Consider the following 18908-nt stretch of genomic DNA (forward strand, 5'->3'; position numbering starts at 1 on the left):
ACAGAGTCTTGTCAAATGTGTAAAGTAAACAAAGGATTAGAAATGAGATAAATTATTATTATTTAGTTACAGGAACGTTGAGTGTTAGTTTTAACAACGGTAAGTAGAAAATTGCCATGTCCTTTTTGTGCTAGAAAGGATTAAGCTTCAATTGGAAGTGGAAAGTTGTCATACCACCTGGAGGGTATTATGCAGTGCCACGTTTCGTATTAATACACAGTGACAGACATACACCATAGTTGCAGAGATCGAGAAAGAGAATACAGCCAAGCTACATTCTGGTAGCATCTGTGCTAGATTTACTTTACATATTATTTTTTGTTGTTACTTGAATAAATTATCCTATTACCTGTCATAGTTAATCACTGACATATTACCTATGTGCTTCAAGGTCTCCCTCTCTAAAATTGTCAGTAATACCGACCTATGGTGGAATTATTAATTAGCTAATATTTAAAGCTGCCAGAATGCACACAAGAAACTCTTGTGGCTGAGGAACTGGCATCCCTCACATTTCAGCTTATCTGGCAAATTGTTCCTTGAAAAGCTTTTTCCTGGCAGTTATGGGAGGTTGGACTGGTGATGGAATGAAGATCCCGTGCCCCACTTCTATATAAAACGACTCAGTTATGGGTAAAGGTTCCCCAAAGAATCATCTCACTGACTCAAAATGCTAAGTCTGTCACTGTGTATAGTGGCATGATCTTAACTGACAAGAGTAGTTTATGTTTGTGGGGAGGGAAGCAAAAGGCAAAGGACACACTGATTAGCATCCAAACTAACCCCTTTCTTGAGATTTCCTTTACTGTTAACTTACATAACAATCTGAATCCTTCCTGCAACGTCAGACCTCACTTAGGGCACAAACAAGGCTCCATCATTCATCTGTCCTTGGCTGCTCTTCATGTGGCCTCTATGTTGTGAAGTCCCATAAGATTTCTCTCTCTAAATGGTGTTTGATGGAAGGATTCTTCTGGTCAGCCCCTCTGTGCCATGGCAGATGCTCTGGCTTCATTCTTAACATATGTCCCTAATATTACCATTTTCTTTTCTGGATAATCTTAGAGCTAAGGAGTGGTTGAACTCTCTGATGAACTTCAGCATTACTTATAAATTCATTCCATATAACATATACTATTTTGCCTTCAAAGGGATTTAGGCATCAGTCTACCTTTAGGATTTCCAGCTTTCACATCCATATGTCAAGATGGAAACAACATTTGAGTAGAAGATTCATAATTTGTTGATTATAGATGACCAAATCTAGTTTAAGCTGGTAAATACAATTGCCATCTTGTCAGTTCGTGACATTATTTCTTTCTGAACATCCCCATTGCTTTGCGCATTACTGCAATTTACCGGGTACCTAAATTGTCTCTCTTGTATGCCTGTACCCTCTAAAATAATGTTTGAGTTGGGAGTTAGCAGGGGTCCTCATCAGATTTGTCTCTCATAACTAATTATTGATCACATCTTTTTTGTGATGCTGGGATAGTCTTTCAATCTTTACTTGCATGTTGGTTGAGATGTCACTTAGACAAGCTATGTTGTCAGCAAAATCTAGATCTCCTAGTGTACTGTTGTTGAGCCATGTGAGGTCTATGTTTTATCCATCTACACTTTTTCTGACAGTGATGTCACCAAGGTGAGTCAGCTGAAGAGCTCTGTGGGTACATCTACACTGTATCACCACACCTATTCTCAGAACCTGGATCAGCTGGCTCAGGCTTGTGGGGCTTGGGCTGCAGTGCGAAAAATTGCCATGTAGATGTTTGGGCTCGGGCTGGAGACCAGGCTCTCAGACCCTCTTCCCTCACAGGGTTTCAGAACCTGAGCCCAAATATCTACACTGCAATTTTTAGCCATGTAGCCTGAGCCCTGTGAGTCCAAGTCAGTTGACCTGAGCTAGCCACAGCTGTGCTGCATGTCTTTTATTGCAGTGTAAATTTACCCTGTATGTCTAGGCAGCATGCTAAACTTTGCTTACCCAAGAAGGCTGTGAGTATGGAAAGCTAGAGATGTTATGCCCCATTTTATGTATTCAGTGAATATGCATTGCTTCATTTACATAAATATCTTGCCATCAAATTCCTCACTTCCTTGCCTCTGTAGCATTTAACATTCTCCATGTCAAACCCATCACCTTCCCACTCAAGTTTCTCCCTTATTCTCTTGTCCCAACTCTCCTATTTCCCCTGATCTGGTTCTCCCTTGAGTGTCCCCCACACCTTCTCCTTCTTACATCCTCCCCCTTCAGATTTTCCGATCACCTTTCTGGCTCCTCTGTTTTCTCTGGTTCCCATTGCTCTCACCTCCTTTGACCTCCGCATGCCCCACTCCATCTTCTTCAGAGCTTTCCCCTCCTTATCCCTGCCTAAGCTGCAGTTTCCAACATGCCCACAGCCACAAAGCTATGACTACATTGACCCCCTACATCACTCAGTCCAGTGTCAGCCAGTGACATCTCTATGACCACAGAAAGTCAGGAGAGCTATTGTCTAGGAGAAGTTTCTGTGGCTAGAGTCTTCCCATGTTGGGGACTCTCTAGTTAAGAATCCTGGGGGTTACCAGATCAGAATGGAAGCATTCCATATTGCACAGCTACTTTGTACATGTGGAAATAACTACACCATGGGCAAGGATGAGGTGAATCAGACCCTGTGTCTGTTTATGCTCTATACTTGCATGTGCAATAAGTAATGGGTAAATGCACCTTTGCTTGGCTATGGTACATCTCCTATAATATCACTCATTAGTCTTTCTGACTTTTATAGTCTTATAAAAATGTTATATTTAAGATTAACAGGGCATCTCCTTTTAGCTGTGGAGATATGTCCTCTTCCATTGCATTATGCAGACAGTGCTAGCTCGAGGGCCGGCTCCAGCATTTCTGCCGCCTCAAGCAAAAAAATAAATAAATAAAAGCCACGATCGGCGGCGGCAGTTCAGCGGCAGGTCCTTCGCTCCTAGAGGGAGTGAGGGACCTGCCACCCCTGAATTGCCCCAGGTGCCACCCCTCTCCCTTGGCCGCCCCATGCACCTGCTTGTTAAGCTGGTGCCTGGAGCCGACCCTGGCTAGCTCAAAAGATTTTGCTTCCCTAGACAAATTATGAAGTGTTCACCACTCACAGATCATTGTCACTCATATACTAAACAGCCACAAAACTTCTTGTCTCTCCTGTTCCATTGACTTAGGTGACTGTGTGTTCTGCATGCATAGTACAGCTTGCTCTGTACATTAACCAGTTAATATAGCTCTAGCCTTCCTCTGCAGTTCTATTGCCAAGCACTGTTTCCCTCCAACCATTAGTACCCCAGAGCCTTCTAACAATCTAAGACCAGTGTAGACTTTCTTGGTTTATACTTTGAGCCAAATCCTGCTTCCTTTATTGAAGAGAGTTGTCCCATTGACTTCATTGTTTATTATTTACTTCAGCTAGACAACTCACGCTAGTAAGGTGGGCAGGATTTAGCACTTCATCTGTGATGAAGACGTAAATATTTTGCACCTTCCCTTTAAGAAATGCATCATATTACTTTGACAAAAATTCTCAGTTCTTTGAGTTGTGTACTGCAGTTATACACAATAAATGGTTACCACTATGCTATATGTTACACAATTAAGGATATCAGAGGTCAATTAGAAGAACAGGAGTACTTGTGGCACCTTAGAGACTAACAAATTTATTAGAGCATAAGCGAAGTGGGCTGTAGTCCACGAAAGCTTATGCTCTAATAAATTTGTTAGTCTCTAAGGTGCCACAAGTACTCCTGTTCTTCTTTTTGCGGATACAGACTAACACGGCTGTTACTCTGAAAGAGGTCAATTAGTGTTTTCAGTTTAATAACATTAATGAAGAATAAGTTTTGAAGTTAAGCTGGGAAATCTGTATAGGCTTAACCACCTGTGTCTGACACAAGACATTGAAGTGAAAGGGATAGCTCAGTGGTTTGAGCATTGGCCTACTAACTGCAGGGTTGTGAGTTCATGTTTGAGGAGGCCATTTAGGGATCTGGGACAAAAATCTGTTTGGGGTTTGGTCCTGCTTGAGCAAGGGGGTGGACTAGATGATCTCCTGAGGTCCTTTCCAGCCCTGATATTCTATGATCAGGACTAGGGTGAACATATTTCCCAAAGGGAAAACAGGACACCCACAGCTGTTGGCCTGAGTGCCACCCTCCACCTACTCTGCATGCTGGAACACTGCCTCTTCCACCCTGCACAGGGCTAGCATCTCCACTCTCTCTCCCCGCCCCCACATGTTCCTCTGCACCATACCCCACATTTTTGACAAAAGTGGGCATTTGTCCCATTTGCTCTTGCCAACTGATCAAATCAGCAAGAACAAAGTGGGACAAATGCCCACTTTTGCCAAAAAAGTTGGGACAGCTGGGACAGGGCTTAAAAAGGGACTGTCCCAGCCAAAATGGGACGTATGGTCACCCTAATCAGGACATTGAGCTGTGAACCCAAAAATTCTAGCTTTGGGCTTGATCCAGCATCCACTGAAATCAATGAGAGCCTTTACATTGACTTCAGTAGGCATCAGCTAAAGCCCTTAATACCCCTGGGTTGGCGAGCCATTAAGAAAAACAGACATCATATATTGTAGTGACTTCTGGGGCCCTTTCTGGAACTTTATTCACAGTGGAAACTTATTAGGGGGATATAAAATGGACAATTATATCTTAGATTGAAGGATGATTGGACCATGAACTGTATAGTGCCTAACACAATGGGACCCAAAACTTTATCAGGGCTACTAGATGCTGCTGCCATATATTTATGATTATTATTAAGATTATTATTAATAACAGTAATAATAATAATAACAATAGTAAAAAGAGATGGAGAACTTGGAAAAAAAGAGTAGGTTTGATTTAGCCCACTCCAACCAATAGGGACATGTGCACTCCAAGAGGATTCACTTAGAGGGAATGGGAGGTGGTGTTTGAGCTACACCCTTCTTCTGGGGTTCAAGCAGGGCCATGGTTCTATAGAAGCCCTTACCAGTGGAGGTTGCTTGGAGAATGTGCTGAATTGCCTATGTCATAGCCATCCCTGGCTGACCATCCACTTTCTGGGGCCATTCTTCCTAGCTCCTAATGGATATTACAGGTGCCTTGCATCCAGGGTCGGCTCCAGCTTTTTTGCTGCCTCAAGCGGTGAAGGGGGAAAAAAAAACAAAAAAAACCCTCATTGAGCTGCCGCCAAAGAGGAAGAGAGGAAGTGAAGGATCCGCCGCCGAATTGCCGCCGAAGACCTGGATGTGCCGCCCCAACAACGTACGGACTGCTGCCCCTTTCTATTGGCCACCCCAGGCACCGGCTTCCTTCGCCGGTGCTTGGAGCCGGCCCTGCTCCAGGCAGCAGCGAAGGAAAACCTAGCAGAACCCAGGGTCAGTCAAGCCGACTCTATGTGGGAGAGATAGGAAGACTCCCATTCCCATATACAATAAATCATAAAATTTTAAAAGGGGGAAATTAATATGTAGCTTTAAAAAATTAAAGGTTCTTGTCTGACTGACTGCTGATAAGGTGTGGGAACATCTGATGCTCCCAGGAATGGGAAGCAGTCTTGTTATAGCCACAAATAATCACAAGGTGGCAGTGCTTCAGAACATTTCCATTAAATCTGGCAAATCATTTGTTTAGCGGGCATTGTTGTATTCACTGCGATTCGGGTTCGTAAATGGGTGGAAGTTCAGAGGTATAAGAGGCCTGACAGGAAGAGACAGTACTTGCTCCTGAAGATGGTGAGGACCAAACATATTGTTATCAAACTTGACTTTCTAGAGGCTTGCTAAAATATCTTTGAGTACATTCACCTTTGCAGTACAATAGGTAAAGGCCCTAGTATCGGTCCCAGAGAAGGCCACACAAGTGAGGGCTATGGATGCAGGAGCAGTAGCTGGGCAGTGATGGAACCATATGCACGAGAATATCAGCACCAGGGAAGAGACTGAGTTCGTCCAAATGTATGGTGGGAGGAGGGAATCCAGGCTGGCAATAAGAGAATATGAAAAAAAGACAAAAAAATGCCCTGTAAAAATGAGAAATTCCAGTAAAGTGAAGAGATTTGCAGTCCTTGCGTGAGGAGGTTATATAAGTGTGCAATCCTCAGTGAATGATTACCAGTGGCAGAACACCTACAGTGGGATTGCAATAATCTCTTTTCTTAATTCCGCTTCATCAAGTGGAAACTATGATGGGGTTTTATATTAATCAAACATAATTTAATAAATGTAAACACAAAGAAATCTTAACAGCTACAAATGCTAATCTTCACAGAGAAAGGTCTTTGTATATGCATTTTCTCCTTTATTTCCTGGTTAATATATAGCTTTTTACAATGATATGTATAGAAACTATGTGTTTGTAATTATTTTCTTTCCTATTCATTTTTAAATATGTAAATCTAATGTTGTAAATAGAATGCTTCCTAAAAGAGTGATAGTGGATCAATTATACTGGAATTTGTGTCATGGTCCCCTAGGAATACACAATTGAAATCCACAGAAGACACATTCTTATCTTGTGTTCTACAGTAATTTGGGCAGATTATTTCAGTTTGATCAGTTGTCTTCTTGAATAAGTCATTTATTACAAAGGGGTATCTCTGAAAATCAGTTATGGAATTAAAAAGTAACAGTAGCTAAGCTATTCTCAGTCGCCTCATTATGGTTCAGAAAATGTTAACGGTTACAAAGGGCTAATTAGTGTAAAGTAATCCTCTTAAGGGGCTGCAAGCACTGAGCTAGTTTTCTTTATAATTTAGATGTAGGCCTTCTTTATTCCAGTAGAATTACAATAACTACAGACAGCAATATGTATTTGAATTCTATCTGTTCACATTATGTGTACATTGCATACTGAAGACTGCACAACCCGCACAGAAGTAGAATTTTATATTTTGTATTTAAAAGCCAAAATGTTTGGAAAAACAGCCAAATCTTGTTTTTATAACTGTGAAAAACCTACCAAAAAAGAAAATGGGAACAGGAATAAATGGCTTTCTGAAATCCTAAACAATCACAGAGAGAAGATACTGGAAGAGCTGGATGTGAACAAAGTGCTGTCATACTTGGTTTATGAGGGAGTCTTTTCCTTGGAGGAATACAAAGATATTTGGTCCCAGGAGAGCTATAAGAAGAAAGCTGAATATTTTTTAGATAAACTCACTTTAAAAGGCCCAAGTGCTTTTTCTGCTTTCTGTTCCATTTTGGAGGAGGTCTGTCCCCACTTGCTCACATGCTTTCTCCTTGACTATAAAGGTAAGGTCATTGTTTGCTTTGAAATGCTCAAGTGTATATTGGTAATGGCTCAAAATCCTCGGACACTAATAGTTGTTTAGTGTAATTAGTATTTACTTTCTTTTTTGTACTAAACATTTGTTCTCTTCATGGCTCGTTGTTATAAAAGGGAAATTCAAGGAAATATCTAGGTGCACAAATAAAACAAGTTATTCTATTCAAGTGATACATTGTAAGCTTAATTATATGCGCTTATTAAATCACAATTCTTCTCACAAGGTATATTGTACTACCTTATGTACTACACTTATTTAAAAAATATGTTCTAGATGAAAAATGTAGTATTCCTAAATATCCACATAACTATTTAAATCAATGGGAATTTTCTCTGAGCATTGGGCCCTACAAATATCTAAATTAATCTAAGTTGTTTATTAGATGTGAGTAAATATAATATGGAAAATTTTTTTGAATTGTTACAAAATATGTCCTAATGCCCTAAATTTTTTAAAAGTCTTTAATATTCCAATTATCTGAAGCTTTGACGTTAATGCAAGTTCACTGAGTAATGACTCTAGGATTGTGCTCAAAGATTATATACAGCATGTAATTTTAGAATTTCATTGAAGCATGAAGATCTTTTCCTAATAAATCAACTACAAAGTTTTAAAGACCCTCAGTATTTAAACTATCTAATTAGAAACAGCAATAAATCTAGGCACCATAGCAATTCTGAAGCCATTTTGCCTTTGAAATAACTATTGCCTTATGTCCACACTTGAAAATTTAATTACCTTTAAAATTGACAGTTACAAATCCAATTATGCAATAGGGTAACAGTCCGTTTACCATTATTTACTTATGAATAGATGTCCATTTATTGTACTTTGTTATTATTGATTTAAAGGGCAGCTTTATGCAGTTACAAGAAAATAAAAGCATAAAAGGAGGTTCTCAAATATCCTCGTGGATTTTGACACATACAAATTGTATTTTATGCACAGTGTCCATTTAAGGAATTGTTCATTATAAGCCATCATAAAAAGAACTCTTTACACAGAACTGCACCATCTATTTAAAACACATACAAATCCAGATATATTGAATTATACACGTGCTACAAAGCTACATTTTCAGGATATGCATTTGGGGTCAAATTTTGGCTCCACTTACACAGGCTTCAGAGAGAACATAGGAACCTTTCCTTCCATAGCCTTTGAAGCACCCACACAGCAGCCAGCCACAATGTGGCCTTCAGTGCTCCATTGGCTACTAGGCTGGGGGGCTGGTAGTGCTGCCAGGGGTTGTGACCAGTAGAATTGGGGGGCCCTGCCTGCCTGCTGATATATCCTAGTAGGTGCAGGGAATAAAGAAGAGAGAGCAGAGGCTGCATATTCCCAAACAACAATCAAGGATGCTGCTGAAACTGCCCCCACCCCTTTCCCTTATCCATTCTGCCTGCCTCTGTGCTGTGTGGGCAGAAGGCCCCAGGCTACCTGTCCTCAGCCACTGTGGTTCCACTTCCCCATGCCCCTCCCCCACCAGCATGCATCAGCTATTCAAAGTGACTGTTTTAGAATCTGTTATTGGAGATAATGATCTCCTGATGGCAGGGTAAGAAAAGCACATGCTGTATGTTCAAATGATACACACACACACTGCAGTCTCAAATTAATACACACACACTGCAGATTCAGTTTAACACACACAGGCATTGCAAGTTCAAATTCACATACGCACTCTGAAGGTTTAGATTAAATTATCAAAGATACACAATTATGTATTTGCATGTACAGATTTTGATTGTTTTAAAATGAGTGAGTTAATGCATTGAACAGGAATTCAATAGAATAGGACACACTATGGGGACCCAAGAGTTGCTGTGACTAGAGATGAGACGAGAAAGGATGTAGTGTACTATTTTCTTAGTACCAAATTCTTTCCTCTATCCCCACATAAAAACAGAGTGAATGGGCAGAGTGGTGCAGGGGGAAGGAATCCTCCTCTGCAAGCCAGGGGCTTGGTCCTGAGTTGCTATGCAGCTGCCACATGTCTGCTAGTAGCCATGGCTGCTGGTCCCTGGCTTATAATAGCAGCTGTGGAGGGTTTAGGCTTTGGAAGCCAAGAAATGAAGGATTCACTGGGCACTCCACTGCTGATCTCCTAGTCAGACACACTGTCCTCCCAAGTCCTCTCTTTGCTGTTGTGGAAAGAAACACCAGGAAGCAGAAAAGCACAGGTAGCGAGGCATCCCACTGCATGGTTTCTCTGAGGCTTCCCACCAGGGCTGGCTCTAGGCACCAGCAAACCAAGCACATGCTCGGGGCGGCACATTTTCAAGGGTGGCATTCTGGCCATCCTTTTTTTTTTTTTTTTTGCTTTTTTTGCTTCAGGCGGCAAAAGCCTAGAGCAGGCCCTGGCAGCAGCAGCACATCACCCTGGGGCCACTGCAGTTCGCGCTGCGGGAGAGCAGCGCCCGCACCTTGTGGCTGGGCCGGGCAGGCTCCTAGCGGGGGACACTCGGGCTGGGGGCCGCCCTTAGGGGCACACAGAGCCGCCTGCAGATGCCACAGGGCGGCCGCCGCCCAGCCCAGCGCCACAGTCGGGGCTGGGCAAAGCGGCCCGAGCCGCCCAGGGACTATGGCAGGGCGGCCAGAAGCAGCCACGGGGCCATAGAGGGCGGGGCGCTGCCATGTGGGGCCCGCATCCCGTTCTCCGGGTCTCCACTTCCTCTGGGGCTACCCTGCCCCGGCTCCTCAGCCCCCTGCCAGGACGGTCCCCTGGCTCTGCCCTCCCGGGTCCCGGCTGGTCCTGGAGGCGGGAGCCCCGCTGCTTACCCCGACCCTGTCAGTGCCGGACTGGCTGGAGGCGAGGGGGGAGCGGGCGGAATCAGCACTGGTGGGGGGGGAGCCCAGCGCTGGGGTGGCAGGAGGAGCAGGTGGGGTGGGCGGAGAGCCCAGGGCTAGGGTGGCAGGGGGTGCTGGCAGGGTTGGGGGGAGAGCCCAGGGGTGAGGTGAGGGGGCAGCCAAAAATTTTTTTGCTTGGGGCAGCAAAAGACCTAGAGCCGGCCCTGCTTCCCACACTGGCAGTTCCACTGTGTTTAGGGCCTTCAACACCTGGGCAGGCCATTCGTTCAGTTTCAAACCAGAACACCCTGGTGTTGGAAATGTTTGTCCCTGGTCAGCACCAGTTGTGGTTTTGTCCGGTATCATCATGGAGGACACCATTTTGCAGAGCGCCCTGCCCTGCCCTGCCCCTCCTGCCAGTGTGACCTCCCACACACCATGTGGGGTGCGGATATGCAAGCAAGGGCAGGCCCATGCCGTTCCAAAAGTACCAGAATGTCTGGTAGTCTGAAGATGTGTCAGTGGCCACCCTATGGAAGCCTATGAGGTGAGACATCACTTGGGCCTGAGAGCTTTGCTAAATGGCACCATGTACAATGCATATATTTGGAGACAGTGCAGTATTTTCACTGCATGTTTAGGACCAGATCCTCTGCTGGTGGAAATCGGCATAGCTCCAAGCCTCCATTGACTTTGACAAAACTATACTGATTTACACCAGTTAGAGATCTGGCCGACACACACTAAAATTTTATAAAGAAGTTTAGGCAGGAGGCAGCATCTGCAAGATTGAATGGAAAGGAAATTGTGAAATGAAAAGTCTATTCTGTATATAATTGCCCAAGAGTATTTTGGGAGTAGCAAGACACTGTGAGTAATAAGAACTAAAACCACTCTCAGACATTACTGTTTACAAAACATTAAATGCCTCACCAGTAAGAACAGGAGTCCAAGGATTGGAATATCATTTTCCTCAAAGGTATTTCAACTTTTTCCACAGCCACCTGTTGTCCCGCTGCCCCAGTAGAGAGAAACAGGTGACTGGTACTGAAATTAGAGCAGGTTTCCAGGTAAGAGGTCCCTCAATCTCTAGACTAACTCAGTTCAACATAAAGACAGTAAGCTGTGCCAGTGAACTGTGACCAGTGGATGGTATACTATTGTTCACTCACAATTGATTTAACACAACTTTGAACTCCTCGGCCTCATTATCTCACGGAAGATTACATCCTGAATAATTTAAGAGGTGTTAAAGCCATAGTTAGTCCTGAAGTTATGAGTGACCTGATTTTCCAGTCCCTCCATACCATGGAACTCTCATTAAAGTCAGTAGCAAAACTCCATTGCTTCAGTGGGAGCGCGATTGGGTCCCTACTCTGGTGAGAACAGTGAGTACAGTGAGAAATCAGTCTTTCATTGGCTGAAGAGGAGTTCAGATGGAGTAAATATTGTAGGATTTGTTCCCAAATTCCTGTAACATATTAATTCTGCCATGTGCCTTTTCAAGGCAAATGGAAATATTTATAGGGAGACAATTTTACTTTTTTGTGACTCTTCAGAACTTGGGCCAGAGTAGAGTTTGTAGCAGAGTGTTTCCCAGTTCTCCAGATCTTTTTACTATGACAGTGGACTTCTGACCAGCTAGCCCCAAATCATTTCTATAAAATCTATTCTTAAGCTTTGGATCGTTAGATTTGAAGTTAAATGTTACAGCAGTTAAGTTTACTGCAAAAGAGAGACTCTAAATTGAGAGCTTGATCCAAAACCCACTGAAGTCAATTGGAAAAACTTAGGTCAGGAAAGATAAGGCTCTTTCAGCGTCATGATTACTGTTCTACCAAACAGCAGGTAACCTTAAGTTACATGTCAAGTTATATTTCTTTGTTAATTACTTCTAGCAACTCATCATAGTTATTATTTTTAGTCTTTTTATTCTTAAACTAATGTAAAGAATCAATAGGATTAACCTATTATTTGAATGTTTTGTAAACAAATAATTAAGGCCTTGATCCTGCTGTTGCACATGTTGAACTGCTGAACTAATATGGAGCAGTTGACTTGTGTGTAATGTATTGCAGAATCAGGGCCTAAATGCATTTCTTTCAGTTGCCCCTTATTTCAAAACCAGATTAGATGAGGTGGTGTCAGGAAATAAATCAATGGGGGACATAGCTCCTCTGTCTGATAAATGACTGGTACACACATGAGTGCTTTCACCCAAAAAATCCTTGTTTTGATTGAATCTAAAGCACACATCTAAAATAACAATAGTCTAGAGCACCCCAGATACAATTCCCCAATGTCTAAGATGGTATCAAGTGGGCAGCAAGGTTCCGGTCAGGGCCGGCTCCAGGTTTTTTGCCGCCTCAAGCGGCAAAAAAAAAAAAGGCGATCAGCGGCAGCTCAGTCACGCCGCTCCATTCTTCGGCGGCACTTTGGCAGCAGGTCCTTCACTCCCTCTCTTACTCTTCGGCAGCAGCTCAAAGAGGAAGAGGGGGACTGAGGGACCCGCAGCCGAATTCCTGCCGAAGACCTGGACGTGCTGCCCCAATAGCGGACGGAGTATTGGCCGCCCCAAGCACCTGCTTCCTTCGCTGGTGCCTGGAGCCAGCCCTGGTTCCAGTGGTCCTCCTAGCCACTGGGGATTTTTATGTCAGTCTCCTAGCTCATTGAAATTCTTTCCGAAACTTTTCCAAAGTGCACACTCTAACTAATTTCTTTTATAGGTTGCTCAAAACAAAGCCCATAACTCATTGTAACCCCAATGGGCTGACAATTTCCCTAGTAACAGCAAAAAAACTTATCAGCAAAGCAACTTGCTACTTATCAGCAAAGCAACTCCCAGCAAGAAACTCACAGACAAGAAACTCACAGACACCCAGATTCAAGATCAGCTATTCATGCTTCCTTGCATTCTCATGAATCTGTCCTTTACCTATTCTTATTGAAAACACGTCAGCTGTGCAGCTGTTTTTGTCTGCATAAGCAAAGACCAAATTATTCCTGACTACACGATGTCCTCGCTTCCAGCTTATGGTGGCTGAGTACACAAAATGGCTGTGGTTATGTCAAATCCAAGTTATGTCAAGTCCAGTTCTCTCATAACAGATGCTCATAAATATAGTAATTAATGTTTACTGCAAAATAGATACTACTCACTTGTAGAATCATAGTGTCCTACCAAGCAACAGGAGACTTTGAGCTATATGTCGGCAATTAGAAAAATGTCTTTATTGTTATTCAGACCAGATGCGGAGAGGGTTCCCAGACTTATCATCTGAAAAAACAAAACTGAGGGCTGTATCAGAGATGGATCTTCATGAAACCTATGAGACCATTAACCAGGAAGGAAACCCTTCTGCTGAGGAAAAACTGAATCAATCATTCAACAGGTACAGGTGAAAGTTACCAATATTATTTGTTTAAAAAAATTAATCACAATAGGTGCTGTTAGTCAGTTTCCATGTGTGTTAAATAATTCAGAGATCCTAATAGGAAGTTTCTAGTTGCATTTGGTTTCACATGTATTTCTGACATATGTTGCTATCAATGCCCTGTTGAATGAACTTGTCTTTTGATCCTGGTGAAGGTCTCAGGTCTTCCTCATTTGGTACTTCGCATGACAGAAGCAGATAACTTAATTTGCAATCATTTGAAGACAGGAAGGGTGGGAAATTCACGTCACACGTCTCCTCCTGTAACCATGTGATAGTCATGACTAAAGTAGTGATTTAGAGCAGTGGTTTTCAAACTCCTTTCACACATCAAGCCTCCGAATGTGACCCCCCATATAAATTAAAAATGAGGGGGTTAATTTAATTTGATGGGGCTTGGGGCTGTCTGCCAAAGGAGCTGACAGCTCATGACCCCCTGTAACCACCTTGTGATCCCCTGAGGGGTCACGACCCCCAGTTTGGGAACCCCTGATTTAGAGGATACCCACTACTCATGTCCTTCTCATATTATTAACTAACTTTATAGATATCTGGTTCTTCACTGAGGAAAAGAATAAAAATAAACTACAACAAAGCTGATGTAGTTTAAATTTTTTTTTCAAGTCTTCTACAAGTTATCAGTCCTCAGAGCTGTGTAGGGTCAATTTTGATATCCAGCTGCACCAGTTTAGTATTTACAAGAATCCTGTCAGTGTCATGTAGGAAAGCTATATAGGCTGGGATTTGAAAGGAGCCAAAGGGAGTTAGGTACCCAACTTTTGGTGAATTTCAGTGGGAGTGAGGCAGCTAACTTTGCTCCTTTGACGTTCCAAGTGGTAAAGACCACATGACATAGAAAGAACATACCACCACGTATGAATTCATATTCCTTTTTTAATTTACTATTTATTACATTTTCATGCAAAAAAGGTAGGAAGGATGGTATGGTGGGTAAGGCTGTGATCTGGGATTCTAGAGACCTGGGTTTATTTCTTTGCTGTGCCATGGACTACCTGTGTGACCTTGAGTAAGCCACTTAGGGTATGTCTACACTGCAATTTATAATCCGTGGCTGGCCTGTGCCAGCTGACTCAGGCTTGCGGGGCTTGGGCTAAGGGGCTGTTTAATTGAAGTGTAGACATTCAGGCTTGGGCTACAGCCCAAGCTCTGGGACACTCCCACCTCATGGGGTCCTAGAGCCTGGGCTCCAGCCCAAGCCCAAATGTCTACACCGTAATTAAACAGCCCCTTAGCCCGATCCCTTTAGCCCAAGTCAGTTGGCATGGACCAGCCACAGGTTTTTAATTGCAGCATAGACATCTGTTCAGTTTCTCTGTACCTCAGCTCTCCATTTGTTAGATGAGGATAACGTTTTCCTACCTCACAGCAGTGTTGTGAAAATAAATACATTAATAACTGTAAGATGATCAGTTACTATGATAACGAGGGCCATAGAAGTATGTTACAGACAGAAACAGATCATACAAAAATGAAATCCCATGACCCTCATTACAATAAGCTGCATGTTACATGAGTAAATATGGGGCCAAATTAGAATATCTGATCCAAATCTCCTGCTGATGAAATCTAGATCAGAACTTCATGGCTCAGGGCTATCTCTAGTTGTAAGGGTTCAAAAACCCTCTGAGAGTGTGTAATTATTCAGAATGTGAATGAGTCCAACCTGACTATAGCTAGATTGGTTCTACTGTATTGGTCACTTATACAAACTAACTAATTAAAAAGTATCTGCCTCTAAAGAACTACATTAAAGAAGCAGTAGATAAATATTGAGGGTCTCCTCAAGCCAATCCACAATGGAAATCCTTAATAGCACCAAAAATAATAAAAAATAAAGCCCTGCATAAAACATGCAACTTGTAATAACTACAGACTCCTCAACAATCAAAGAAACCCCACCATAATGTTGTAATTCATATTCATTCCATCTGATAAGAAATTATATTCCATATTATTGACTACATTCTAGCTAGCTGTGTGTATGCTACAAGGGGAAAATGCACTGGGAGCTCTACTTTTCCAAGCACGCCCATGCAGTGTACCATCACTCGTCCTCCCAAAGTGCAGAGACTGCTGATTGCTGTGGCCAGAGGTGCTCCACAGCCACAATAGATCATGGTCACCTCTGTTAAGGGTCTGGTCAGAAAGAGGGCAGGGACACAAATTAGCATCTAAACAGCCAGCTCACAGTTTGGCTCAATACCTGCAACATACAGACTAAAATAAAAAGCACCCAGACGCAATATTGTTTCTATTTCTGTTACAACTATACTAATAACGTGCTTCAAAAATGTGAACAAAAATCTTCACACTTATTATCGTGTACTGACACTCCTATCCCTACACCCAAGGGAAGAACATCATTGGCAACCAGCCTTCGCTATAATTTCGATAAGCGTCACACCCACATCAGTTGTCAGAAATGAAACTGGACATATCCACACACATTCAACATAGAGTGTGGGGGGAAATAGATTCCAAGGACTTGTAACAATTTATGAAAATGACAGCCCTACTTTTGAAGAAAACATTATAGCTGAAAGCAGGCCAAACGTGCCACCCACGCAGGCCTGCATTAATTCACACAATGTTAAAAACCAAGGCAACAGTCTCCCTTACCAACCAGGCAACCAATCAGAGACAAACAATATTACCCATAAATATAACAGTACAGTAAGTATGGGTTACATGGAGACAATTAGGAAAACTAAGCAGTACTATAGCAAAAGAAAAGGCAAATACAAAGAGAAAAATGGAAAGGCCCCTAATAACATTTACAAGTATTATTTAAAAAAATATCAGATAAGGCACATGTACACTAAAGGCCAGATCCTGCTCCCATTGAAGTAGAGGGCAAAATTCCATTGGGCTCTAAAGTAATAAGGAATAGACATTATGTGACGTTAGACTGTACAGCTTTTTATTACACACATAACGTGTTCATCACTGTGGTCTCTAGGTGCACTTTAAATAGTTTAAATTGGGTTATCATTATCTTCCTGAATGAGAAGAGTAAAACCATCATGATCCCATGCTGTGTGAAGCTTTAAGACAGAGGATGGAGAGGGATCTGTCCTGTTGGTTAAGAGTTCAAGATTGCATAGTTTAGACAGTTAAGAGACTTGGGTAAAAAGAAAGGAAATATTTGTATGGGCTTACACTAAATCAGAGCAGGAGGTTCTAGAGGTGAGAACTCACTACCAAAAATGCTCTGCCCCAGCTCTCACAGTCTCCACCCATGCGATAGGGAGTTCAAGCATTTCAGACCTATGGAGGGTCAAAAATTAAGATGCGGCCCTTAAAATAATAATTTAGAGACTGGTGTATTGTGGCCAGCAATTTGAACTTCACTGTGCAGTCAGCCATCTCCCGGAGTGCCCTCACAAAGATGTTGGACCGAGGAGGTGAGAAGATTGAGCCCTGTGAGACTCTTCATCTTTACCCCATCTCTGTCTGTCACACTTGTGGTTACTCTCCTAATCTGTGGAGATGCCACTCTGCATGGCTTCTGCAAATCTGGGTCAGTTTATGGTCAGAAAGTGTTATCTCCAGATGTGCCCACACAGCTCCACACATCTAGTTCTCAGATTATTGTCGCCAATAGGAAAAGTAATCTCCAGTGGATGGGGATGCGGGGTTGTGCCAGGGGTCACAGGCACCAGAGTATGTGATCAAATTAACAGTGCTTTTGCAGCTTTAGTTTGTTAGCTTGCTTTGTTATTCCTGAAGCATCATTGCACATTTTACCTTAGCCTGTGAAATTCACACAGCTCACATATGAGAAAATGTTTAATTATTTCCCTCAGAGTTTCTGACTTTCCCTCCTGATAGCCAATAGTGTTTACTCCCACTACTTGAGGGATGAAGAACTAAGGCATATGTCTCTCATTAGCATGAATAGAATGTATATGTGTCAGTCCCTCCTGGATCAAGAGAAGACTGTGCCACAGTGTCAGAGAAATTAGCAGTGGAAATAATATCCAAACTGTGAAAATTAGATGCTGTTTTTACAGATGTTATGACATAGGCTGGTTATTCTCACACATTGAACATAATAGATTTTGCATACAACCTTTTATTTCCATGTAACTGGTGTGTGTGTGTGTGTGTATGTGTGTGTATGTGTGTGTTTTTGTCTGTATCAAGCTGCTATTTGAAAACTGCTTTACAACAGAGTTTAAGATTTTTGAATGCAGAAGAGCTGCAGTTCAGTGAGTGACCATGACCTTTCTGAAAACTATTAGAATAATATTTTACAGTTTAGAAATAAATTATTTATTTTTCAGCATTTGAAAACCAACATTTTTTCAGTGTGAAAATAACTCAGATATGGTATACAAATCTGCCATGTGAAAGCCATACTGTCAGGGACAGAAGTGTGTGAAAGCAAAGACAGCTGTACTCGATCATTCAGATTACTCTCCCTCAGAATAGTTGCAAACCCTTTCTGTGCCCTACTCTGTGCAGGTCTGAGCATCCTCAGGGTTTTTCAAGATAGTGAGAAACCCGCTATGTAGAAATAGGCTAATTTGCTGCTTATTCCCATGCACAAGAGGGTCACAGTTTGGTTTATTAATTATTGTTAAATGAGGTAAAATAAAAAATATGCAGTTTTATTCGAAGCTGTTTACACTCTCTACTGTCTTTCTTTTTCTAGAATTGGTTTTTGAAAGGTGCACATGCAGAGTTGGTGCTGATTGAATAAAAAGTGTACAAAAATTAGGTATGGTGGTATCAGCCCCACTAAAATTGGGGCAGGACATATTGTAAGGAGCAGGCAAAGATGCTCTTATACCACCTTTGCATCTCTCACCCCAGAGCTGCTGAGGCCAATTCAACCCTCAGTGCAATTTAGAGCAGTCTCAGAGCTGCTCAATCTTGTGTTGGCAGCATCTGCACCCTTTGGGCCATTATGCTGGCTTGGGATCTCTGAAGTGCCACTCCACTCTAGTCATGCTCTCTCCACATCTATGCTTCCAGCACATCTTCTCCTGTATGTCAACACTATTCCAGTCGGCGATTGACCTATTCGAATGGAATCTTCTGCTGCTCAACTAAGGCAAGACCATATCAAGGATCTGGCTCATTGTCTTTTCATATAGACAAATTACAGGTGCCATTAGGGACCAGATAATCAGAAAGGATTCGCAAATGGTAGTGTTGATGTCTAATTGACATTTCTTCAAGATGACTTTTTGCATGCATAAGTTTTGTATGCACAAAGAGTGCAGACCTGGGACCCAACGCCAAAAATTTCTTTCTTTCTTCAGGCCATTTTTTACCTCTGAAGTAAGGGGTAAAAGACCAAATCCAACTTTGTGTTACTATGACATGAGCCAAGATGTAATGTGCAA

At 42.3% G+C, this 18908-nt stretch overlaps 1 protein-coding gene across 1 annotated transcript in view; it reads left to right on the forward strand.

Moving 5' to 3' along the window:
* The first annotated feature begins 6931 nt into the window (after positions 1-6931).
* Positions 6932-18908, forward strand: part of LOC128844460 (uncharacterized) — an 88709-nt gene continuing 76732 nt past the window's right edge. The window contains exons 1-2 of the mRNA XM_054042214.1: positions 6932-7274; positions 13344-13491. Of these exons, the coding sequence (XP_053898189.1) occupies positions 6932-7274; positions 13344-13491 (491 nt within the window). The remainder of the gene's footprint in view (positions 7275-13343; positions 13492-18908) is intronic.

This window comes from Malaclemys terrapin, chromosome 10, assembly GCF_027887155.1.
Source record: "Malaclemys terrapin pileata isolate rMalTer1 chromosome 10, rMalTer1.hap1, whole genome shotgun sequence".
Classification (NCBI taxonomy): Eukaryota; Metazoa; Chordata; order Testudines; family Emydidae; genus Malaclemys; species Malaclemys terrapin.